At 53.7% G+C, this 25,872-nt stretch overlaps 7 protein-coding genes across 7 annotated transcripts; all 7 read left to right on the plus strand.

Moving 5' to 3' along the window:
• Positions 1 to 686: 686 nt before the first annotated feature.
• Positions 687 to 1,331, plus strand: C8Q71DRAFT_861910 (uncharacterized protein; the record flags this gene model as incomplete). The annotated part of the gene is made up of 1 exon (XM_047927963.1): positions 687 to 1,331. One exon carries the CDS (start codon positions 687 to 689, stop codon positions 1,329 to 1,331), a length of 645 nt encoding a protein of 214 aa, XP_047774337.1.
• A 1,136-nt stretch (positions 1,332 to 2,467) lies between these two features.
• Positions 2,468 to 4,873, plus strand: C8Q71DRAFT_727006 (uncharacterized protein; the record flags this gene model as incomplete). The annotated part of the gene is made up of 4 exons (XM_047921813.1): positions 2,468 to 2,672; positions 2,719 to 2,910; positions 2,957 to 3,677; positions 3,739 to 4,873. The coding sequence occupies 4 exons, from the start codon at positions 2,468 to 2,470 to the stop codon at positions 4,871 to 4,873; spliced, it is 2,253 nt and encodes a 750-aa protein (XP_047774338.1).
• Positions 4,874 to 9,541: 4,668 nt separating this feature from the next.
• C8Q71DRAFT_715794 (uncharacterized protein) lies at positions 9,542 to 10,522 on the plus strand (the record flags this gene model as incomplete). Its single annotated transcript, XM_047921066.1, has 1 exon — positions 9,542 to 10,522. The coding sequence occupies one exon, from the start codon at positions 9,542 to 9,544 to the stop codon at positions 10,520 to 10,522; it is 981 nt and encodes a 326-aa protein (XP_047774339.1).
• Positions 10,523 to 15,578: 5,056 nt separating this feature from the next.
• On the plus strand, positions 15,579 to 18,005 carry C8Q71DRAFT_861914 (uncharacterized protein; the record flags this gene model as incomplete). The annotated part of the gene is made up of 8 exons (XM_047927964.1): positions 15,579 to 15,789; positions 15,849 to 15,908; positions 15,963 to 16,108; positions 16,167 to 16,246; positions 16,302 to 16,746; positions 16,795 to 17,256; positions 17,307 to 17,927; positions 17,985 to 18,005. 8 exons carry the CDS (start codon positions 15,579 to 15,581, stop codon positions 18,003 to 18,005), a joined length of 2,046 nt encoding a protein of 681 aa, XP_047774340.1.
• Positions 18,006 to 21,247: 3,242 nt separating this feature from the next.
• On the plus strand, positions 21,248 to 21,940 carry C8Q71DRAFT_676500 (uncharacterized protein; the record flags this gene model as incomplete). The annotated part of the gene is made up of 3 exons (XM_047919713.1): positions 21,248 to 21,361; positions 21,413 to 21,632; positions 21,690 to 21,940. Coding segments are annotated over 3 exons (585 nt in total), but the record flags the coding sequence as incomplete, so codon positions are not given.
• A 1,006-nt stretch (positions 21,941 to 22,946) lies between these two features.
• Positions 22,947 to 23,655, plus strand: C8Q71DRAFT_861916 (uncharacterized protein; the record flags this gene model as incomplete). The annotated part of the gene is made up of 2 exons (XM_047927965.1): positions 22,947 to 23,105; positions 23,161 to 23,655. 2 exons carry the CDS (start codon positions 22,947 to 22,949, stop codon positions 23,653 to 23,655), a joined length of 654 nt encoding a protein of 217 aa, XP_047774342.1.
• A 605-nt stretch (positions 23,656 to 24,260) lies between these two features.
• C8Q71DRAFT_727010 (uncharacterized protein) lies at positions 24,261 to 25,645 on the plus strand (the record flags this gene model as incomplete). The annotated part of the gene is made up of 4 exons (XM_047921814.1): positions 24,261 to 24,407; positions 24,460 to 24,996; positions 25,053 to 25,206; positions 25,263 to 25,645. 4 exons carry the CDS (start codon positions 24,261 to 24,263, stop codon positions 25,643 to 25,645), a joined length of 1,221 nt encoding a protein of 406 aa, XP_047774343.1.
• Between the last annotated feature and the right edge of the window lie 227 nt (positions 25,646 to 25,872).

A 25,872-nucleotide genomic window follows, 5' to 3' on the forward strand; every position in this document is an offset into this window, starting at 1 on the left:
TATACCACGGCAACTTAGTCTATAACGACTATATAATCCTAGCTACGACAAGATGAGCTGAATCTGACGCGTTCAATCAGCAAAATAGCATGAAAACCAGAGTTCACCCAGCGCTGAGCCCAATACAATAGACGCTCCCTCCGGAACGGCGCCAAAGTTAAAGTTTCAGCCACAGGAGTACACAATCGCTGAATTCAGTGAATTGCCTATCCAAGTAACGAGTGTAAGATCCGGGTAGCACATTGATGCAACCCTGATGGCCGCACTTCGGGCTCATCCTCTGTCCCTCTACCATACCTCCCACCTCCTAAATCTCATGGCTTGAAATGCCTACGCCTACACGACCAATCCTCAGCCATCATACAAGCACCACGACACCTCCATAACACGTACCGTCTTTACGTATGGTTAGACCGATATGATCGTACTCCTGGCCTACTCCCTGCCCCCATGCCTTACATTTTGAACCTTATGGCGTGGGACGCCCACGTCTACCCAATCAACCCTCAGTCATTTCACAAGCATTACGAAATCCCTACAAACACGCACTGTCTTTACGTATTGCCTGAACCGATATTCGCCGAAATATCGCATCAATGTGCAGGAACAAACCGCTCCTCCAGTCTGAGTAAACGCCCATCCCTAATGATAAAACGATGGACAGCTAAAGCACTGAATACACAGAGATGCCCCCTACAAGGGACCCACATACCTCTGTGCACCCAAGACAGGGTAGCAGAAGACGCCAGAAGACAACGGTCAATCGCAACAATCCACCTCCCCTATTCACCAGAGTCAGCCGCCCTCCACCACCGCCATCCCTCCCGATCCTTCGCATCCCCCTCGATCCCGAGCTAGCAACTACGGTCGAGGTCAATGCGACACCAGAGAGAATAGGCACCCGTTTGACGTGGACGGTGGAAAGACGCCCTGAAAGACAGATCGGGAGAGACGACCTCATCATCCTCACAGCCGGCCGGATGCGCTCCGGCATTGGTCGGGCTCTGGAAGTAACCGAGTTCCAGAGGCACTGGATCACATGGTCCGTCTCAGGCGGCCCCGGTCCGTGCTGCATCACCATCCCAACCTCGTGGTCGAGATTCCAGGCCCGCGAGAGAATTCTCCACTTCCAACTCTACCAAACTCTCCCACACACTCCTGAGCCACACCCACTCTTCCGCGACGACCAAACCCTAACTCAGGGCACCGAATATCCGTACGAATTCGAACAAGACCCAGATCCAACAACAGAACCCCCTGCTCCAAACTCGCCGATTGCGAACCTCTACACGAACTCACAGTGGGCCGAGGAGCGCCGACTGCGCTTATAATAGCTAGAAACCTCCTGTCGCGTTCCCCGTGGAAACCAATCCCAATTAGTGTATGGTAGATAAATGATCCCACGTCAATCACATCCCACAGCCACCAGCAAAACTTAATCTAGACGCCTCGGTCCCTGACAGTACACGCGTAGCCACAACCTGAGCACCCCAAAATATCTCATGGCAAGTTGACTGCCCGAACATGCAAACAACCGAAGCCACACCCATTAACTCAAATGCTACATATGAGACTATTGCGGAGGAATAATGGCATGAAAATGAGAATTCCCCTAAGAGATCGCCCACAACCTCAACAAAGGAAGGAACAAATGGACGGACTTAGACGTAAAACAGTCGAGCCCGATCAGACACCGACCGGCGCTTCACCGAAGCCCCGAACATCAACGCCACATCGCCATGATGCGCTCTCCCATCCTCCCGCCCATACCCTCCCCGCCCCATCTATAACCAACATCCCCAGACGATCCTCAGGATCGAACTCACAACCTAACCTACGATGCCCATGACGGACCAAGGCTCCACCGACAAGAACAACCCACAGACGAAGACCAACGTAGAGTACACCGGGACCTCAGAAGAAGTGACGCGGACATTACGGAATGACTTACCCAACGTGCGACGTGAGCGGCCTAACTGAAATTGCACGGGTCCTTTATAACATACACAGCAATAGACCAGCCGTCTACGTACTCCATCGCTGACAGAGAAGTAGCAGCCGCAGAAAGAAGCCCACACCGTCCCTACTTCCTGCAGCCCAGCTGCACAATAAGCGACGACTAAGCGCACCACCACCAAACGGAGAACTCCACTTAGGCGTTGACGAGATTCGACGCCGACAAGGGAAGCCGCCCCCGTATGTCTCCATAAAACATTACTCGTGTAACGCTAAAAATGTTTGAATGGGCGCAGCCTCCCGGACCCTGAGTCTCGCCCCGCCAACCGTTATCACGACACCCACTGCCCATCGAATTAACGTTATTCGGACGGCGTATCACGGACAGCGCAGAAGGGAACGGAAGCCTGCCCAACACAAGGATATAAAACCCCCCGAATGTGAGCCCACCGTTGCCAACCCGTATCCTGAATACACCTCAGTATCCCGAATACTCCTCAGCTTCCCAAAGATGCAACAGAACGTCCTCCCTCTGCCTCACGAGCCGACCTCGCCCCCAGGCGAGAGCACCCCATCACCATCGATCATGCGACTCCGCGACGCGTCGCTCGTCAAAACCGCGGCCAAGCGTATCAACGCCGAGCCTATCGCCCTCCCCTCCGCCAATCCGTGGAAGTCTCCGAGAGCGACCTCGCCTGTGGACAATGGGGGCAAGAGTAAGCACCTTGAACGCTCACACACTCACTGTCTAACCACCATCAGGCTACGCGGACGTCGTAGCGACTGCGGCTAACACGCCGCCGCGCGAAACGACTCCGACCCTAGAACCGGCTACGCCCACCCAGCAACCACAATCGCCCGTGGTGAAGACGGAGCAGGACGAGAACATCATCCTGCAGGTCACAACCGTCGAGCCTCTCGTGCTAACTGACAAGGACGGCGATGACACCGAGGGTGAGACAACCCCGTTGCATAACTATGAACACATCTGACCATAAAGCTCAAGAAATGAACGAACCCCTTGACCCTGACGTGAGCCGCACTCGCTCGGGCAAGGTAATTTCTTCCTCGAAGTCGAAGGCCAAGAAGACGAAAGCAAAGAAGAACGTAAAGAAGACGGAGGACGTCCTAGCCCTCGGCGAAGGCCTCCCCACGTCTCTTCAACACCAGGTCGAGACGCCAATTCAGCAGGCCACGGGACCTTCTCGCATCGTCAGCGAGTCTCGCAAACGCCGCCGAGTCACCACGGACATCGACGATGGAGAGTCCAACACCACTGTGAACCGCACCCAAGACGCCCCTGTCGTCCCACCGCTCACGCCCGCGAAGATCACCGTCCGACGCTCCTCGCCTCTATCTTACCTCGACGACACCCCTCCGAAGGACCGTCACGACCCCCCCGCGATCACCACCTCTGATCTCGAAACGTCAGACATCGAAATGATAGACCTGGACGACGAAGCTGTGAACCGCACGCTCCACCGCCCCAACAGACCCCCAGCGAACCTCTACGCCCACCACGTCACGGGAACCACCGGTCCTAACGCGAGCTCCTCTTCCAAACGAGAAGGAAAGCGTCCCGCTCGTCACGAAGACTTCGACGGGATTACCTCTCAAACAGGGCCAGCTTCTGGAGGACCACCGCACACGCATTATAGCTCGGCAAGCCACAACCGCGCGGCCCAAGGAGACCCAGAGGCCCCTCTTCTCTATATGCACGAGTACGTCGCCCCACACTAAAAGACATCCACAAACGTCCTAACTTTGACAATGTCCCCATAGACGCGGACCACAGCTCGACCATAACCGCCCGCCCACACACCCTCGACCAGTGCACTACGCCCCCGGGCCCTTCCCTCTCCTCCCCGATGAGCAGGCGCAGGCGATGGCGCCCCTACCGACTCTACCTCAGCCGATGGCCCTTACCCGCCCGCCGCCCGATGGCCACGTCCAGATTCAAGGGAACGACCCGTACTTCTTCCTCCATAATATCCTCGTATCTCAACGAAGCTCCTGGTCCACTCTCAAGGACATCTTCCTCTTCATTCAATTCCCCGGTCGCGGCGCGCAGGACAGCGGTAACCACGCGCGAATGAGTTCTGCGGAGACGGTCCTGACAAAGTACCTTGATATCTACGGGTCCTCCTTGATCCAGCCTCTCCCGGAGACCACGCAAACCAAGCCGAACGAACCTCCCCACTGGTATCGTCTCGGCAACCTCACTCAGCAGGGCCGTGACAAACTCATCAAGCGAGTCTGGTGGTCTGCGCCGGAGGGAACCTTCAGCGTTATCGACCCCGATGGCAGACCTCCAACTTACATCGGCACCTGGCGGGACGCGCACCGTCTTGGATCCACCTCAGAAGCTGGAATGGCCATTGGCTTCCGAGCGACGCTATGCGACGACCAGGCGGCCCACTTCATCAAGTCGATCCTGGTCGACGAGTACCGTAGAGGACGTCTAGGGCCCCGTCAACGAACAGACGACACCTTCGACGAGATCATCCGATCCGTCAGGGTGAGGAAGTTTATGTGGAAGGGTCCACGAAACGGTGAGGAAGAACCGGTCGCTTCGCTCTACATAGACTCCCCTACACGAGACGCGGCTGAGTGGGCGGTCTTCAAGACCTACCTGCGTCAACTAACGTACGGAGGCGCTCACGCTGGTCCACCAGAACTCATCGTCGACGCTTTCTTCTGCGCCTATTGCCACAGCATCGATCACCCTACCTACGCGTGCACGGTCCCACTGACTCCTGGATGGCATGGCCCTTCCCTGGAGGCGGCTCGGGAGTCCATCACGAACGAACGTCGCGGCATGGAGGCCGGTAATGGCAGAGGTCGCGGGAGAGGTGGTCGTGGACGGGGAGGCCGAGGACGCGGCCGCGGTGGCCCTCGCGGTCGCGGAGGAGTCTAGAAGTCCTCGTAGGAATCTGACCGCGCTATCATACATTCCATTTGTAACACATCAACGAGTAGCTACACCTACTCTACGTCTACATGCCAATGCATTCTCGTTTTCTTGACTGAATAACTCTATGTGCGAACTAACCCTACCAACGGTCACGGACTAGCAAAGGCCCAAATACACTGACCGTATATCGGGACAGGAAAGCCCCACACTGCCGTGACCGCCCCCACAGATCTCGGGCACTTCTAGACTTGCCCGCACCGAGAGGCGAAAGCTACAGAGTAGCATGTCACCTGAGAGGACCAGGAGCGTCCTCCGCCCCTCGCGGATCGTTGTAGCGAGGAAGTGTAAAGCAACGGCACCAAACGAAACAATAACAACTCACACGGTCGTACTATCGGCAACTGGTCAACCTCTCCTCCGACCTAGAGAGAGTTTCGTGTCCCCCGCCCTCGAGAGTCTTAATGACGGGACGGAGGAATTCGGTGACGGGGCCGCTTCCTGCGACGTCACCCCTGCAAACGATGTTGCAGGAAGCTGCGGTTCGAGGACGCAGGACGAGCCTAATAGGACTCGTGGAGCTAACAATAAGCCCAAACATCAAGCTGGCCAGACGAACGGCCGCAGAACGAAAGCGAATATATACCTGTGTTCTCTCAATATCAGCGGAAAGGGCAGCTTGTCCGGTCCGCGCAATGTCAAATGGAACGCTTTGAATCAGATAATGCGAAACGACCGCATAGGCATACTATGCCTACAAGAAACACACCTAACGGTAGATGATGTCACAGACCTACATCAATTGTACGGCCGACGAATGAGCATCTGGAACTCTGGAGCAACTAACCCTAGCTCCAAACATGGAGTAGCGATAGTCCTGAATAGAGAAATTGTGGACGTCAGTAACGTAGCAACAGAAGAAATCATCCCTGGAAGAGCTATACTCCTCAGGATGCACTGGCACCAAAACACGATGTTAACAATCCTGAACGTTTACGCACCCAACAACATGACTGATAACGCTGCCTTCTGGCGAACACTCAAGAAGAGGGTCGATAATAAGAGTATAACCAAGCCGGATATAATCGCAGGCGACTTCAACATCGTTGAAGAGGCCCTTGATCGACTACCCGCGCATGAAGACAACCAATCGGCCGTAAGGAACCTCAAGGAGCTGATGCAATCCTGTGGACTACAAGACGGCTGGCGTTTATCGGAACCCAACACGAAGAACTATACCTTCCCCCAACGTGCAAGCCCTTCGAGATCACGTCTCGACCGCATATACACAACGGATAAGTTGATCAATTTGTCCCTGGAGTGGACAATAGAAACGCACGGCGTCCCATCCGACCACCGCCTAGCAGGCGTACGCCTATGCGCGGCTAACGCACCATTCATCGGACCAGGACGATGGAGTATGCAACTAAACTTACTAGACGACAAAACCTTCATCGAGTCAATAACCAGAGTTGGCCATAAGGCACTGAAGGAAGTGAGAGACCTAGACTCGAAGGATCGCAACCCAAGCCACACAATCCAACACGTACACATGAAATTCAAACAGGATATCCAACGCATAGCACAACAACGATCACGAGCAAAACGCCCCAGGGCACGCCAAGAAATCGCTGCTCTCTCAGCAAACGTGAGAGAAATTGAATCCGACGATCGATATACAACCTCCCTAGAACTACAGCACGAGTCGGAAGCTATACATGATCGCATACTAGATCTGAAAAGGAGGGAACAGAGAGCAATCAAGCAATCGACGACAACAAGATACATGTTGAACGGCGAACGAATCACCAAGTACTGGTCAGCAATCAACAAGGACAAGAAACCGAGGGACCTGTTGCATCAGGAAAAACGTTCGTGTCTTAAGTGGTCTTGTGGAGAGCCAAAAGTGACATTATGTGTCACTATGTACCACAAGAGCCTTAAGGTAAGTCAATTTCTTAAATTGTCTTACTTAAGTTCCATTAAGTAACCAAAGTAAACACTCATTCCAAGCAAGAATGATGTTTTTTCATCATTACTGGGGTGACTTCTCTCATGATTCTGCTGTGTTTGTGCATATGCTGTCATAACAGGCATCCCAGATGCAAAAATGTCACCCAAAATAATCTGCCATTTCCCAGAATTGAACCCCTGACCTGCTAAACTAATTTCCCACACTCTCAGCACAAACTTGTGACCACTACACCATAGGTCCCTGTGCTTGTTCCCTTCTACAATAACCTATATTGACTATCTTTCTGGACTTAGAGAAATCTGCAATTGCTGCCCCCTGTTAGCCCAGCCCCTGTGCATCCCTGGGCTCTCAGACTGGCCTCATTTCTTCTTGGCACTATCTGTTGCCTTGCAGACCTTGTGTAGACTCATAATTTGCTCAAGGGCAGGCTTCTTGTCTCACTTTGCATGCTTAAGTGTTCTTTTGCTGTCTCTCAACCTTAACAGGTCAAATATGTCCAAATCCCTGACAATATGACTTTGACCACAGCATCTGTTGTAAGTAGGGTAATATACTCATAATCACAGGGAAAAACAAATAATCTTTATTTGTACCCCATTACTGTTGCCAGATATAGTATGTGTTAACTTGTCAGGTGAAATCTTGGTGAAGTCTTCATATTGAGCAATCTGACATCTCATCATGCATATTTTCTAGTTAAGAGGTCATTTTCCAACTAATGTGTACTTATGTGTCTTAATCTGCAGAACTAAAGTTGCATATCTTCCAACTTGGGCACAAGACAAATTTCTCAAAGGTACTATAATTAACTTCAGTAGTCTTCATGCACATGGTGCACTTAATTGAGGAACACAAGTTGTGAAAGATTGAATAAGATCAGGTGTTCTTCATTCAAGACTGCTGAAGTTAGAAGTGTTTTTCCTGATGTGCTCGCCTTACGCATCCCAGGCAGTGACCCGCCCAGATACGAGAAAAGATCAGACGGCATGGCCGAACTGACACGCAAGTACCACAATGACATCCAATATCAAGATAGTCCGGGCTTCACAAAAGAGGCCCAAGAGAGAGCTATAAAGGACGTCCTCCACGAAATACCCACCACCCTGAACACCCAAGAACAGGAAATAATAGGCTCGGATATATCTGAGAAAGACATTGAAGACGCACTGAAGAAGACGCAAACTGGAAAAGCAGCCGGGATCGACGGCATCCCATATGAGTTCTGGACGACATTCATGGATGGAGTCTGCCTAGAGGAGAAACGTGATAAATACGAGTTTAACAGCGTCAAATATCTGACCGCCGTGTTCAACGACATGGAGGCCCACGGGACTATCCCAGAATGTCACTTCACCGACGGATGGCTATGTCCACTCTATAAGAAGGGCGATAGGAGGAATATAGCAAACTACCGCCCTATTACACTACTGAACACGGACTACAAGACGTATACTAGAGCACTCACCTCCAAGTTAGGCCAAGTAGTCGACCGAATAATCCATATCGACCAGGCAGGATTCGTGCCGAAGCGACACATCGAAAACCAGACACAAATGTGCCGCGTACTCGTAGACTACGCGGAAGCAACTGAAGAAGAAGGAGTCATAATAGCCTTAGATCAGGAGAAAGCCTATGATAAAATCGATCACGCCTACCTGTGGAGAACACTAGAAGCCTTCGGCTTCCCGGCGAAGTTCTTAAAGAAGGTCCAAAACCTATATTCCACGGCCCAATCCATAGCGATAGTGAACGGTGAGAAGAGTAAGTTCTTCCCAGTGGTCAGAGGGGTCCGCCAAGGCGACCCCCTCTCTTGCCTCCTTTTTGACCTAGCAATAGAACCCCTAGCAATACAGCTAAGAAGATCAAAGATCGCAGGATTCAACATACCCGGAACATTAGAGCGACTGATAACCTCCTTATTTGCTGACGACACCTCAGCGTTCCTCTCGAAGACAGACCGATGGTCCGAACTATGGGCTGTCCTCCAGAACTGGTGCACCGCCTCGAGAGCAAAATTCAACGATGGCAAAACTGAAGTAGTGCCTGTGGGCCCGCCTGAATATCGTGCCGCCGTCATAGAGAGTAGGCGCATAAACCCAGAGGAAGGTAACTCACCGGAAATACCAACCTCGATTCGCATAGCAGCAGAAGGTGAACCCGTTCGGGTTTTAGGGGCATGGATAGGCAATGGTGTCGACCAGATATCGGTCTGGACACCGGCCATTCACAAGATCAAGGCCTTCCTTGACCGCTGGAACCGATGCCGCCCAACTATGCTGGGCAAACGCCACATAGTTCAGATGGGCCCTGGCGGAATATCTCAGTACCTAACGGTAGTACAAGGTATGCCACGTACAGTAGAAGACGAGTTGTCGAAGATGATCAGACACTTCATGTGGGGATCGAACGCCCCACCACCAATAAGTATGGCAACCCTACATAAGCCAATACGCGAAGGCGGCCTAGGAGTACTAGACATACGAGCGAGAAACGAAGCTATCCAGCTTATGTGGATAAAGAGATACTTGACACTGACGAAGAACAGACCAAAGTGGGCCTTTGCAATGGATGCAATCCTAGCAAAACACGTAGTGAAAAGCATAGGGGCCATCGATAGAAAGGCTCAGTTAAACACCTTTATTCAGAACTGGTCCCCAGCTTATGCGGCCCGATCAAAGCTCCCAAGATACATCAAGGACATGATAAGCATCGCGAAAAAACACAAGACTCAACTGGAAGCCCTAAAGGTTGACTCGGAGACTAAATCTCTTCTTCCCACCTGGTACCATATCGGAGCCACGAAGGCACTCAAACGCCTGAACAATACCGCTGTAAGCAAGTGCCTACGAAATACACACGGTGTGATCCTGATATCGGATCTACTCAAAGTCACTGAAACAACGTGCGGTAACGAACCTACACCAGACAATGACCTAATCAACAACGGATGCCTATGCATCGAATGCCAAGCGATGCGTACCATTGGATGCCGACACCCAGGCTCGTGCAAACTAGGAGCCTTCCGCATCCTAAGTGAGATTCTCCCAAAGTGGAACCCCCTCGTTCCGAATGTACAGGATGGCCTAACCCTAATGGCAAGACGAGTGAAACAGAATGAAAAAGCAGTCCTCAGTGACGGGGATCGCCTCACCTTCGACCCATCTATCACCTCGAGAGGCGGCCTATCCGAGCTCTTCCGCATCTTCGTCAACCAAAGCACTGTAGATCATCCACCGTCAGTACGAATCAAGACAGGTAGACAGGTGGCGGAAGAAGCGATGGAGATCTACGTCCTCGACACATCGAAGAACTTCAAATCAGAAACAAGAGGCAAAATGAGGGAACCCTATAAGCAAGCTGTGTTCTTCGGACGAGGAGATGAACGCAACGCAATCCTCCCACCTGTACGTGACAGGATATCACAAGCGAAGGTTCCAGGATCAATAGTGGCGACCCTGCACGCGGCACGCCATGTCCCGTTGGACGTCCCCCTCCACTTCGTATATCAGGACAACGACATCATATTCGAGGCCCTCTTTAAACACCTCCCGGAATGGGAAGACAGAGGCTGGATAGACGTACCCTTCCACAACCACCTCAAAGCCCTGGTAAGCACCCTACGCAGCCGATGTGCGATAACATCATTCCGGAGGAAGGCCAACGCATCAGGAAAACCCTGATTTACTGAAACAGTCTTCAGCTAACATATTTGCACGCCGGCCAGCATTTGTGACCATCAGTGATCTTCTCACTACACCAGTGACTGGCTCTGACTATCAATGGCCAACTGAAGTAACGCAAAGTGCCAGTTGCATACACTAATGTAGACTCTATATCAACTCGGTCAAGTCATTCAACAGCAAGGCAAAGACTCCTGCGGCGTCCAAGACTGCAGCTGGATCATCGAAGGATGCAGCGAACGCAGAGAGTGGACCGTCACGTCCGTCGCGATCGAAGTCCGGCGCGAAGAAGGCCCAGGAGAGTTCGGGGGAGCAAACTTCCAGCAGCGAGCGTGAGGTCGATGAACTCGGCAATGAGTGGTAAGTCAGTCAGTGTCCAGTGGTTTCTTTGTATCTCACTGCGAGAGGTACATCACCAAGATGTCGTAGTTGTCCTGTCGCATCAAGGCCGTGAACATCATCAACTTTGTCTGTTTCGCGTGGCAGGAGCAGTAGAATCGGTCCATTTCCAAGGCGAGTGTTTCTATGCCCATACCACCTCTATCTACACTTACTCATACGACAATCCTGCAGCTACTATATCTATCATCCTCTGTACTACTACACATCAGACGTGCGTGCCTGCTACGTATCCCACTCTCCCTCTACTACTATTTGCCTGTCTCAGCCGTGGTCGTCATCCCGGCGCTGTCTGACCTCGAGTCTATGCCTATCTGTATCTCTCGTGGACAACATACTTAATCTAACGTGTAGTAGTAGGTACATTCTGAAGAACAAATGTGTCATGCGTCATATGAAGTATGTGTAGGACAGACATATGCTACCATAGGGTTTGATACGCGTACTTGGAGGCAGAGTTGTTCAGTAGGAATCTCTGCGCAAGATCTAATACGGTATTGGTGTTCCAGTCCTCCGGTATACTATCAGGTTTAGTACCATCATTAGACCTAGGAAAGCAAGGCACTAGCTGACAAGATTGGCGTATAATGGAAATGGGTATGATATCGCTGGGGGGCAGACCATTTGCGCGCAACGGGGGCTTGCTTACAGCGTACATCATATGGTAAGGATCCGCCTGAGCCGGTAATTTTGCATACCATTCAACGTACGCAAGGGCCCCTTGCTTCGTCCACTCCAATGGGGTCTGCAAGGTACGCTGCGTACGAGGGTCCTTCATCTCCGGTGGCAACTTGAACACCACCTTCACTCGGCCAATGCGAGTGCCTGGAAGGTGAACAACGGTGAGCGCACTCTGTATGTCAGGCCACAGGTTTACACACCTTGTAGCCCAGTTGCTTCAGCGTCTTCCCCTCGAAGTACGACAACAGTGTCGAACCGCGCTGGCTGAGTTTCTGTGAGCGGCCTAGCTTTCACTCCATCCGTCTCCTGCTTGTCGTCTGTCAAAGACTCAGGCGCGAACTTGAAGCCATGGAATATGTCCACATGCGTGAGTGGCATGTTGTTGACAGCGGTCTGGAGCTGAGAGGAGGTGAGAGCGCGTCCTTCCTTGAGCTCCCAAATGTACTGAGCAAGGGAATGTATGAATCCGGGAGCATCATGTTTGTTGACAACGGCGTGAAGAGACTGGCTAGGAGAGGTAGGGTGCTTGGGTAATTTGATACGAGCATTGTGTCTTGGGGCAGGTATGTTGACGTCTTCTTCGACCACTTCATCCTCAGATACATCACCGTTCCGTACGAGCTGACGGCGAATGGATGCGCCGAGGACTACCATCTTCTCGCGACGCTCCAGCCAGCGCACCATTTGGGGGCGAGCATCGCGATGGTTGGACGCTCTCCACGCGCTCTTCGCAAAGTCGATGTGCAGGCGTTCAAACGCCTCGGTGTTGTAGTTGTCCGTGGTCCCGAGAAGGCGGATTGAGTCGACGTAGTGTAGTAGAGAATGGAATTTGGGTATATTGAGATGTTCGCGTACTCCGAGGTCGACCAGAACGCTTTTGTTCTTGTGAAAGGTCTTGAGAGCGTCGTCCATGTAACTGAGTGTCGTGTCGTCGTGCGTAGTGTACTGTGCAAGGTAAATGAAGTCCAGGATTGAGCGAAAGGCAAGGATCGCCTTCTTGGGGACCTTGCCTACCAAACACGCGAGGAGAATTCTTGCAATGTGCTTGCGCTCGGTGCCGGAGACCTGCGACAACGATGATATTCCGTTCTTGAAATGGCGGGTACCGAAAGCTGGAGGGAGAGAGCGAATGCGTGCGTCAAGTTCGCGTTCGTCAACGAGTTCCGAGGTCCATTCGATGATATGTTTGAAGACGCCCTGGTAGAGCTGGTGGAGAACATCCGGCGTGATGCATGAGTGAATGTCGGTGTAGGGAAGATCGCGCCAGAAGGGGCGTACGACATAACCAGAGACGTTCAGCTCCTGACATGCCTTCTCAAAAGCATTGGAGCCGACCTTTCCCCCGCTATTCTTGGCTGCGCGACGTAGGACATCTAGCGTCCACAGCGAGTTGCGAGGCATCCCTGCCTGAGGATCTTCAAGGCCGGCTTCTGGCACCTGGCACTTGGGACAAGTGCCGTACTTGGAGCAGGTCACCAGACACTGCTCCGGGTAGTCCGCAACGTAGGCGGCAAGGACGGGATGAACGCGGCGGACTGAACCGTCAGCTGCGGTCACTTCGATTCCATGCTTGCCCGCTTCTATCAAGGGCTCCAGTATGGTGCTGACGGAAGCGTGGAATAACTGTTGGACGAGGGCGCGTTGTTTGCGCTGGGTGATGCCCTCTCCGCTCACCTTGTCGGTGGAGAGATAGCCTATAAGGATACAGGCGTGTTCCGAGGGTTTGCGACGAAGATCCCTAGGTATGTTGCCAAGCGTCATATAGACCGGGTAGGCGGACTTGCCACCAGAAAACTGGGTCAGCTGCGTTTTGTCCGTCGCTATGATAACTGGCGCGACCGCAGAGCCGATAGGTAAAAGACTCTGTGAAGGTCAACGCACAGTGAGAAACCCGCGTAGTACATCGCACTGAATCTGTACTTACCTGGACGGCATGCCACCACTTCCCTGTCCACATCTCGTTGTAAATTCTTCGAGTACGTGAGCCATCTGAGAAAATACGTCGAGGTCGGTATACAATTCGTTCCGCGTGTTCCGGATTCCCCAACAATGTGAGTATCGCCTGTATGATGTCACGATATTGAAGCAGATGCTTCTCGTTTGGGCGGTCCTTGAACGAGAGCCAACGCTCCTTCCATTCGGCTCGCTCAGGTAGGGAGTCAACGCGCTGTAGCAGCGCACGCGTGTTGTGGTATGTCAGTCCCAGACGCTCCTTGAACTAACAAACGTTAATACAGAGAGTTAGTGTCAATAAATACTGCGCTGCGCTCTCACGTTTGGTATGTCCAACGCTCGGTCAAGCGAGCTCAACTTAATTCCTTCTTCGATGGCCCAGTTTGCAAACCGCCAGTCCATCTCTGTATCAAACGGGTCCCAAGGGTTCTTAGTATCGTCTTCAGCTTCGCCTTGGAAGGCTTGTCAGACTATCTGAAGAGGAGACGAGCAACTGTGCTACTCACCGACATGCGTCCGACTTTCTCTGGCCTGTCGCCACCTCCTGCGCACCGCTTTATCCACTCGTAGAATCTTGGCAGCCTCTTCATTCTCTTCCTCCACCCGTTCGTCGTCGTTGTCATCGTCAAGTGCCAATGCCGTACGTCTTGTACCTGTGGATGCTGATGGCCTAGACGGACCTGCCTCGCCTCCTCCCCCGCTGTTGGATCCCAGAGGTGGGCACACTTCAATGAAATCGTAGAGTGACGATAGATCGTCCTCGTCATCAGACTGCTCCGAGTCCCCATCTTGGTCGGTGTTTCCATCTCCTCCACGCTGGTGATATTCAGCTTCTAATTCTGCATCTTCTACGTCCACATCTGAGCCGCTCGCCTCGGCCTGTTCAGAGTTGCGTATTGGGCTATCAAATTGGACCAGTGAGTCCTGAATCCCAGTAATATTGGGACAGATCACCGACGGTTTGTTCTCAATCTGAACGTTATCCTCCATGTCTTCTAGGTCTGGGACCTCATGCCCTTGCCTTCGGAACGCGAACACTTCCTTCAGTTTGCCTTTCTTGTACCAGGCACATTTACGGCTTGTGCTCTGGTGTGCTGCTAGGCCTTGCACCGTCTTGAAGGTTTTATGACATGCCCCACATGTCACATCCATAATTTGCTGCAGGGTGCGCTTCTTCCCGAGTCCGGCCAGCTTGGGTCTGGTCATCTTCTGCTGCCAGAATATGTGAGTAGCTGCCTTTGCAGACGGAAGAGCGATAAAGCTTACTATCCAGTACACAAAAGTCGTAGGAAACCTGCAACATTCATAGTTGTCAGCGCACTGTCACTTCAGCGGTGCTTACGTCTCTTCAGCGCTACCCGGCGCTACTTATGGGCGCGTAGGCCTACGTCCCGGCTTGCCTCCTACCTTCACACTCCTTCAACATAGTTCAGTTGGTAGTTGGTAGTTGGTACGTACCTTTGTGCCCGGGTTCCTTGTTATTTGCTCTCACCATCTTACAGGTTTCAGCCCTCTATCTGTTGTAGAGCGCCACGGTACTCTAGAGTCTAAGGTGAGTACTTTGTCTCCTGCTCTTTTTCCTAGAAGGTTCGGCGGCGCATCCGGTGGCGTGGGAGCGAGCCGCCTCGCGGAGGCGGCTCGCTCCCACGCCACACGCTCTCGCCGGACGAGCGACTCAGTGTCGGCAGGGACAGCGTTGTGGGCCCCCGAGTCTGAGGGGCGTTGAAGGAGCGCAACCCATTCGGGCGTCGACAAGCTAAGGCGAAATTAGCGCAACGGGACCGAGAACTCTTGCGTACGACCGCACGATGAGAGATAGAGCGGGATAGAACGGCTGGCGAAGGGGCGTGAAGCGCGTGGAGGGCTTAATTGAAGCCGTCGGCAGTGCAGGTGGCTGGTGGCAACCTGGGCCCGTCACACCCGTCCCTTTATGTGGTGCTCCGCTTGCTCGTCTTGCGCCCGTCTATCCTTGTTCATCCCTCCGGTCTTCTCCTAACTTACGAGAGGACTTCTCACATCCACCATGCCTACCACCACTTCCCGCCTTGCTGTTCGATCCCCCCCTTCTCGATCCCCCGGCCCTCCTCGATCCCCCGGCCCTTGGGGTAGCCCCCTCTTGAACTCCAAGCCGTTCAGAGACAACGAGGTCGACTCGAGGGACGGGGGAGCTCAGAGATTCTCTCAGCTCCAACTCAACTCGCGCGGTGACCGCAACCGCAAGCCCACCGAGAACGGTGAGCTCGTTAGATGATGGGATTTGAGGTCATAATCAACTCACATATGCATGTATTAGGTCCCAAACCAATTCATTGTCCTCGGTCCAAGATTGTCCAACCTACCAACGCTCAGCCAGGTGCGTACACAACAGTCTGTGTCAAGCACCCTCAGCCAACATCCAGGACGATAGCACAAGCTGCCCCCAAGAAGGCAGAACCACCACCGTACGAACCAACACCGATCTTCCCCAAACAGCTGTTCCCCGCCGTCGTGCACAAGGTCTTTGGCGAGGATCTTGACATAGTGCTCCTACACTTTCAGCGTTATTACTCAAAGGTGAGCCAAATGGTGGGCCGCAAAGCGTCTCATTTCTGACAGTGCGTCGCATGCGCAGACCGTCAAGGACTTCAGCCTAAGCGACTGGCAGGAGCTCTGCCAATTTTTGGACGAAGAATTCACATTCAGTTACCTTGAGTAAATTATTACATAATCAACTCCAATCTCTGTTTCGCTAATCAGATTGGCGCAGGTGGGAGTACTGCACGGACACTCAAGTCCTCATGGTTGTATCACTCAGTCACAATCATCAGGAGATGGTTAGCATCCGTAATGCGCACATTGAGGAGGCACTCGACATTATCCGCGCGGTCCCAATAGTCCTGAAGAAAATCATGGCACCGAAGGTGGTTTTCGGCGGAGATACCACACAGCTCTACTCCGACGCAAAGAGTCATAACGTCCTTACGCAGAAGGTTCCCGACGTTTTGACGACACTGCGCACGAAGCTCACGGATGACCTCGTGAGCCTTGATGAGATCATGTTCTCACAGCCGGATTACACGCCTGAGCCGAGGCCGCGCAAGGCGACGGCTAAGGCGACGGCTAAGGCGACGGCTGCAGCGACGGCTGCACAGGCAGATGGCTCAGGGACGACGAACGTGAAACGCCCCACTAGCGAGGGAGGGTTCACCAAGGTAGACCTTACAATCGATCAAACAGTTACCACCGCTGACGCTAAGTAGACCCTGATTTACATCAAAGACCGGGCGACCGCGATGCGTGAAGGCAGGACAACCCCTCTCGAGAAACTGTGCTCTGTCAACGTCATTGCGTTGCGCGAGACGTTCGAGCCGAGCCTGGCCAAACCCTATCGATCCCCTGCCGGGACGTCGAAGAAGTCGGCTCAATATCGGAATGCCTCATTGTGCAAGGGGGAAAACATGGAGCTCGACAACGCCATGTTCAGACGGATGCAGACCGATCATCAGCTCAACAAACACAGTTTCGACTACAGCAAGCACCTGATACAGGGTGCTGGACCGTGGGTCTGCAAAGCCGAAGGACATTCGTACATCTGGCACGGTGCCATGCGGGCCTATTGGGTCCACGTCAATATAGCAGACGACGATCAGGTGCAGACTTTCACTGAGCTAGTGGAGCGCAAGGCCGACATGGTCGAGTACCTGGAGGCGGGTCTTGGAATTGTAAGTTCAGTCGTTGTTGGGATCACTGCCTAGCTGACAGCAACGTTTAGGCTCTCCTCAATGAATACGAAGGCGCCGACCAGGAGTGTCGTGATGTTTTCCTGGGGAACGTCGCGCGCGATTACCAGAGGCAGCTCGACTGTCTTTTAGAGACCTTCCAGCACCTGTTCTTTGAGAAGGTGTTTGAAAAGGTTGCCCGTCTCCCGAGTCAGGAGGACCTTGACGTTCTCCATGCCCACATCGAGGACTCGGATGTCGCCAAACCCATCTCGCACTCGGACACGCAGGAAGGAGCATTGGAGGAGATCGAGCAATACTGGAAGGCAATTCGCGGCCACGCTGCTCAACCCATCGACTTGCGCATCAACATGCACGAAATGCTGCAACAAATGGTCGAGACGCTGCAGACCAGCTCCAAGAGCACCGCCCAGTGGCGAATTGAGAAGCACATCGGTGAGGTACAGGAGGCGGCGGTACGGGCGGCGAGGCCCTCGGCACCTCCCATGTTGTCCATCGAGGATCAGTTCGCGAGAGCCAGGCAAGCCTTGAAACGCAAGCGAGGCACCTCAAACGCCGCCGCTGACGACGAACGTCGCGCTGGCCCGAGTGCTGGCCCGAGTGCTGGCCCGAGTGCTGGCCCGAGTGCTGGCCCGAGTGCTGTCGATGGAGATGTGAGTCGCTACCAATCTCATACTTGTTGTCCGTTCATCATCTCATTGGCATGTCAGTGCGTCATCCGGGTCGTCTGATCATCATCGCTATTCTTCTATCGTCGCCTGCAAGTCATGGACCAACCTCGTATTTACCCTTCCCCTATCACGTTGACACCTTTATATATTACGAGCTATCGCTCGTTGTACAATAGAGCACCCTCTTCTTGTGTTACCCTCGTGTTGTTGGTCCTGATTTGCGCTGTTGCTGTGTTTGTTTGCTCGCGATACTTGTCCGCGCTGTCTACGCTCTCGATTCTCGCTCGCGCTGTATACGCTCTGGATTTTCGCTCATGCCTGCCTTGTTGGACATCGTAATATGACATCAGTGTATGGGTTTGTAGCACTTTGAGTTGTTATAGAACATGAAAAACAAGAAACGAGATTATATCCAGAACATACGTTCATGGCAAATCGGCAGTCACGTGACTGACACGTAACTTGAAGCTTTCAGCTCAGCAATACTCTCAACTCTCTGCAGCAACGAGCTCATCTTTCTAGTGTCGGCCTGCTATCCGGTACGCAGCAACCCCTACCAGCCTCTGATCATATTTGTTTAGGGCATCTTCGACCGTGGAGGCGACGGGAGGGAGCACAAGCACACTGGTCTTCAAGAGGCGCCCGCCCAGCGACCGACGGGAAGACTTCGCCCCCGTCCTTCAACAAGGCCGAAACTTTCTAGTCTCGGCCTGCTATCCGGTACGCAGCAACCCCTACCAGCCTCTCACAACATTTATTTGTAACTTCCTTGACCGTGGCGGCAACGGGAGCCAGCGCGAGCACGCCCCGCCAGCCCAGCGACTGACGGTGAAGACCCGGCTTTCCACCTGTCAAGCAGGCCAAAACCTTTTGGTTTTGGCCTTTTATTCGGTGTGTAGCAACCTCATGAAGCTCCTCATGATGTCCACTTGGGGCTTCATCGGACGCACATAGTCGTATTAGTATTGTTGTATCACGTATAATCAACAGAAATGCATTATATTCCCTTGAGGGTGCTGTACATCGCAACAGCCAACGGTTTGAGGAGATTGTTCCACGACCGGTACCATATGAGAAATCTATAGGTCAGTGAATTCATGATGTCTAGTTTTAACGCTCTGGGACATCGGACCACCGTGACAGGAGAACTGTCACTACTCATCCTCAAACATGGTGTACTTGAGCAATGCTGAGGTTTTGGAACTGGGAACATACCTCTCACGAGCTGATACACTCAGCCCAACGTTGACAGCTTTACTGGGGAGACTGAAGCACAACAATGAAGACGCTTCAGACCAGTCTACGGGGCGGTGCGCCGAGGACTATGTGTCCATGCAACCGTCGGACTCTACACAACCTAGTACAGGTGAAAGTATTACATACCTACCTCTTGTACAAAAGCTGACCATTCAACCACTTGATTAGCAGGATCGACACCCTCGTTGCCTCACAATGGCAGTAATTCCAATGACAGGGAGCGTCCCAACAGCCTGAGTGCGACTGGGCCAGTTCGTGCACAAAAAGCATCACGACAGCGGCGGAAGCTGGCCAACGCACCGTACCCTGGCGGTGGTAAAGAGCAACAAGGCGGGCATGATCCTCAACCTCCGCGGCCTTGTCCCAGAAGCGGGACTCAATACATTGCAAGTCGCAGTCAGCCGCATGCCGCCTGGGAGATGATGGCGCAACCACACCAAGGGACGAGCACAACAATGGAGAACTTTCTGTATACACTGGCAGCCTATGACGTGAGGGACGATGCTCTACGTTACTATTCAGCCCTCTGGTCATCTCCTGGCGCCATGTCGCTCGCTGGACGCAGTGATACGCTGGTCGATCTGGTGAACAGATGTAACCAGATAGACGACAGAAGAAACGTTATCGAGTTCCACACTATGGTATTGTACCTACGCTTGGCCTTCAAATGCGCAAGGTAAGCAAGATTCGCTCATCTTTAAAACGTAAGAACCATTGATTATTGGACGTTCAGTATGTCAGGCTGGTCGGACGTGAACATCGCTGCCCTGTGGCGAGAGCATCTCTCGAAGCTACCAAAGGGACCCAGCGAACGCACGCTGCAGAAGTGGTATAAAATAGGAAGTAAGCTTGCGAAGCTAGCAGAGGGCGGTGCGTCTATGCGCGTCATATGTTGTCGGCGTTGAGACGGACAATTGCACAGGATCAATCTACATGCTTCTCTGGATGGGGTTCACGACCCTCAGAGTGCCATTTGTCGAGGCTGACGGTACATTGGCTTCTGATGTTGCACACATACTGAGGCGCTCCAATGCCGGTCAGTTGTTCACTGACTAACCTGTGGCATATTAACGTTCAAGCGCAGAAACGCCCCTTGGACGGCTGGTCCGACAGACCATAGTGCCAATCGTAGTTTACCTGAAAGATCACTGTCCCATGAAGTTCGGCGACCTCTTTGCTGAAGATATTCTGCTCGCACTGGGCATCCATCCTCATTGCCCCTGCAACGATTTGGCAGCCACGGATTCTTTGTTCACCCGTCTCCCACAAAAGTGAGTGTAGATTCCTAGTATCTGTGTGTTTTTTACAATTGAGAGCAAATACCGGACAGTTCCTTTGCTGGCATACCTCGAGACAAAGATGCATGGGTTGCATTCGACTCTTCAGTCGCAGCTACAAACCTAGGCAATGACTCACTTATGGCGTTGTCCCCGTTGACACCATTGTCCCGGTTGGCGAGTCTCAGCCCTACAGGTCGATCAGCCTCTCCCCGCTGTTCAATGCCTACGCAGCCTCTCAACCTTACAAGCGCGGTTCCAGGCCCTTCCACGATCACCCCGCCAGTCAACCTATATTCAGTGAACATGACATGCGGTGCGAGCATGGTTCCAAGCTCCTCAATATCTACCATAATATCCAGCTTCGATCCCGACCATGAGCACAACAAACGATTCTCGCCACCCAGAAACAGAGATAAAAACGCACGTTGGACGCAGAACCAACGCGAACTAGCTAGCAAGGCCACCGAACCAGCAACTCTCGAGGAACTGGAATCATTGGTGAGTGACGTACTCCTGTGCCCATCGTTTCTGACTCATGTATGCTAGTTGAAATCGATTTATGTGGACGGTGTTCGTCCCACTCAGAACGGCTATGTGAAGATCAAACACGACCTCGTCAAGTGAGATACACCGCTACTTCACTCTGTGAATGGCTTCTCACAAGCACTTAGGGATGTTCTAACAGTACAATCTCAAAGCTCCACCATTCTTGCGACCATATGCACGTCGATGCCAGAGAGCCTACGAACCGACCTTCTTGGACGCCTGGCCGCCTGCCTCGAACCGGATGTCATACAGACATTGGACACAGCGCAGAGTGGCGGCAGCCACGTCTTCAAAGTGCTGCACTTCACATGGTATAATCGCCATTGTACGACGGTCAGTGCATTGCCTTTGGACTGGGAAAGCAGCTAACTCACTCATATACAGGGAGAGGGCTCACCAGATGACGTACCACCTAGCAACCTCAAGAGAACCGGCGGTCTCAAGACTAACTACCACCAGTTCATACCGTACCCATCCAAGGATATGACAAACTCGACCAACCAATCGATCTACCAGTCCATGAAACAAATTCTGGCCCCTCTGTTCGACTGGTTGGATTTAAAGGTGAGTTGCTTAACCATTAAGGAGTTAGTAATGCTGAGATGTACCCGGCACTTTCAGATTCAAGAGATTGCACCAGATGTATACGACCACCTTGAAGCCTACGTCAGGGTGTTGCCTGGAAACAACCGACCGCTCGCCTCTCCTTTCCTAGGATTGGTCGTCAATATGAATGTCACCACGGCAGCACACAGAGACGGCAAGGACGACGGTATTTGCCTTGTCCTTGCCATCGGTGACTTTGAAGGCGGTGAACTCGTTCTCTACGAGCCCGGACTCATTGTACCTCTATGGAACGGCGACTTCATTTTATTCCCTTCCTGTGATCTGACGCACTTCAACCTACACTACAAGGGAAAGAGAAGTTCTATTGTACTCAACACGGACCGAGAGATGGCTAAGTGGTTGAAGGAACGGAATGGATGGTCTCACAATGTACATTTTGTTTGACGTGGCACATGTCTTGTACGCTCTTAGAATGACATATTATATATTCATCGGATTTGGCGCTTACCTCGGCGGTACATATTGAACCGTGTGTAATCGAACCCTCGATTATCTCGAGTGGTCTCCGTTTCATTTCGCGGTGAGTATCATCTCGCCTTAACTCTATCGCCCTGGTCAAATCGTACAACCCAAATGGACAGACGTTGATGTGACCGGAAGCACCACAAAGGCCACACACAACACACCCGACGAAGGGCGAGCAACGATATGCGAGACCTAGTGGCTAGGAGGGTGTACCGAGATGGTACGATGGTCGATAGTGGAAGGAGCGAGGTCGGCAAGGCTTCGCGCAGGCCCGATCTGCTTCTACGACAAAGTAGCGGACGCTTCGAGACGGGTCGACCACGGTCACGAACCGAACGAATCGAGGACTTGACAACGAGACGAGGGACTAGACGAGGCAAGCGATGGCAGAACAAGATGTAGAGACACCACTCGGGGCGTTGACGAACTCTGACGGACTGACGATCGTACTGAATGACTTCTTGCGTACGGACTGACTGCTGACGGACGTACGACGAACGGACAAGTTGAGAGGGTAAGGGTATCTGGTATTCGAGGGGGCTCGCCCCGCAGTATATACAGGATAGAACAATGCCTGCACAAACAGGAAAACACGTGCATATAAATGATCCGAGTCGAACGATACGAGCGCTGTCCAATCGTAGAGGCCAGCACACCGGCTATCGAATTGCCCGGCGAGCACACACAGAATGCGCCAGAATGGCGTAAGACCTCGGCCCTGTTGAACGTGATTAGCTCCGGGCAACCGCCCGAACGGTACTTGGTTAGCCGTAGCACCGCGACCATACGACCGAGGCTGTCTTGCAGATTCTTCCCCAACACCACCATGCCCAACGTACGCGTCGAACCGACCGCGGAAGCTCACATCGCCCGCTACTACCGCTTGATCGAAGTCATCAAGGGTGAGGCCGCCGTAGAACCACGTCTCCTGCCCGTATCTCGGGGCGAATGGCTGTCGTGGGCCAACTGCGTTCGTTGGATGCTCGTAGGTCTTCTGTCGCCTTCGTCGGCCAGGGATAGATCCTCACCGGCTTTTCCAGCGCGGTCTCTTCGAGTCCTACTGCAAGGCGGTCACCGATGATCCGAACTCCGTCCCATCGCCGTACTCCTTCAACGACGTCGTCGAGGTCATGAACTACATCGACGAGATCTTCCAACGTTACAAGCTGCCTCACGACTCGCTGGGCGCACCCTATCCGACCATCGCCTGGTCCGAGGAGTCCGTCCTGCATCGCGAGGCTATTGACGAGCCTCTGGCTCCGGTCTCCTACCAACTCGACCCACTGTATGTGCCGGAGTATCGCCGCTTGCCCGACAACTTCAATCACTTGGCTAACGCCGTCCACCGCCTGAGCGAGGACCAGCAGGAGATTCGTAGGATTCTCGGGTCGCTCTCTACGAGCGTCGCCGAACTGGGAGGGCGCGAGCGAGGCATTAACGTCGGCGAGCCTGTTCGAGACGCAGCCGGTCGTAGGGGAGGTTTCCGAGGTCGTGGTCGTAACACTGGGCCCTTCGGTGGACGGGACTTCCGCTAGAGTCTTCTTAGTGTAGTCGTAGCATGCTGGCCAATGTCGAGCAATGCCTAAGTCGGTGAACTGCGCGCGTGAGCTCGATACCTCACGAATCGGGGTGTAGTCCAGATGGGAGCGTATCATCTCCCCCTGACTGAAATCTGGGCCGTCCTCGGTCCACGCTCGACTTGCACGAACCGTGCTCGCGCAGCGTCCTTGGCCAGGCTCGATCGCGCTTCGATGGTCACGTATTCGCGCTCACGCCGTTCTGTCCGATCCCGCGACGCCCCATTTGCCTCCGCGGCGGTCCTTCTAGCAGTCCGGCACAGCCGCGCGAGTCCCCAGCGAATCAGAATAAAGTGCTGGCACGGCCTGATGGAGAAGGAATTGATGATTGGCTAGTCACAGCGCCGAGCCGAGCCGTGTTCGACAGGCGTGATGGAAGCGTCGATGGGGATACTTCCGGGCGCTGCTTTGCCCAGCCAGGAAGGTGGACCCACAAGACCTGGCAGAATATATACCTGGAGCTCCTGACGACGCCTTCCCTGCCCAGCTTTTCTCCTTCGTGCTCGCCTTGCCCGATCCTGCTCCACGACGCTGTGCCTACCACTCCCGACGTCTTCGACGCAATGTCCGCTCCTGCCGCCTCTCGCGCCCCTTCGTCCGCCGCTTCGTCCGACCCCACCAACGTCCTGCGTGCCTGGCTCGACGTACACCAGCTCCCGGTGGCTCCCGAGGACGTCTTGGAGTTCCTCGATGGCCACTACGTGGCTCTGGTGAGTATCGCACACCCTGTTTGGTTGGTCTCTGCGCTCATCCCGCTCTTAGAACCGTTACCGACGCTTCGCGCGCGGCCTACCCCTCGAGCAGCTGCTCGTCGACGTCGTCGACATGAACCTTCGTACTGCCGCCCGTGCGAACCTCGACGCCGCCCACCAAATGGCCGAGTCGACCCCCGACTTCGCCGAGCTCGCGACAGCTATCGCGCTGATCGAGCGGGAGGTGGAACTCCGCCGCTTGCAAGAGGAGAAGGAACACGCCGCACGTGAAGCCGAGGCCCTCCGTGCTCGCGAGGAGGAACTCCTCGCCCAGCAGGAGCGGGAACGTAAGGCCGCCGAGCAGCGCGAGGCGATCGCGAAGGCCGCCGAAGCTCGGGCTGCCTCAAACCGTGACGACGACGTCGAAGACATAACGGACCAAGCCCCCGCCCCTCCGAAGGACAAGGGCAAAAAACGAAAAGCCGACGACCAGTCCGAGGCCGACAACGACGCCCTCTCGACGGTTCGAGTCGATCTGTCGCACCTCCAGGGGGTACAGAGGGTGCGCGCGCAACGCGCGTACGACTTTTGGAACGCCAACCCGGTCGTAAGTCCTTCCTCGATAGCTCGTGCTGTTCTAACCTCCCTCGCTTTCTGGCCTAGTGCGACCGATGCGCGACCGGCTTCGCCGAAGTCCGTAAGTGCGTGTTCGTCGAGGAGCACAACCTCAAGTGCGACTTGTGCTTCTCGCAGCACCAGGCTTGCTACTACGGTGGCGCCACGTTCAACGGGCAGCTGAAGCTGTCACGCAGCGGTAGTAAGTCTCTCTTCGTCCACCTTCTACTCCGTTCGAGGGCTGACGTATGCTTGCAGAGGGCAAGAAGGAGAAGGAGGAGCCACTCGAAGTTGCGGTCCCCCGTCCGAGCAAACGCCCCCGCCTCGAGGATGGTAACCTCGGCGGCGGAAGCCTCGTGAGCTTCCAGGGTCGCGTGCGCGAACTATTCGGGGACTTCAGGTCCATCCCCGAAGCTGCGCGGACCCAGGCGATCGCCCTCGGCACTCAAGCACGCGTCCGCCAGGCGTTCGAGGTGGCCGCCGCTCGCGCCGAGGCCTTGACCACGCAGATGGAGGTCCTGTCCATCGAGTTGTCGTGCGTCGAGGCCGTGCGCGACCAATTGGACACCCTCTCCAACGAGGGCTTCGAGGCTCGGCAGGCTGAATTGGGCGCGTCGAAAGCGGGTCCCTCGCGTACGTAGTAGTTTCGTAGTACCTATTCGTCGGTCTTGTACGTTGTTCGTAGCTTGCACTTGCTAGGGTTAGGAATGAATGGCCGTTCGAGTACCTGTCCTACGCGCAGTCTCGAGCCCGGTCCACTCGTCGTAGTGGGAGCCAGCCCTGTTCGACATCAAGAAATCTGATAAAATAACAGACGGAAATAAGAGAGCAGGGTATATAAGGGCTCAGTTGGGGAGGCCTGGGCTTA

This window comes from Rhodofomes roseus (genome assembly GCF_022264815.1).
Source record: "Rhodofomes roseus strain CIRM-BRFM 1785 chromosome Unknown C8Q71scaffold_27, whole genome shotgun sequence".
Taxonomy (NCBI): Eukaryota; Fungi; Basidiomycota; class Agaricomycetes; order Polyporales; family Fomitopsidaceae; genus Rhodofomes; species Rhodofomes roseus.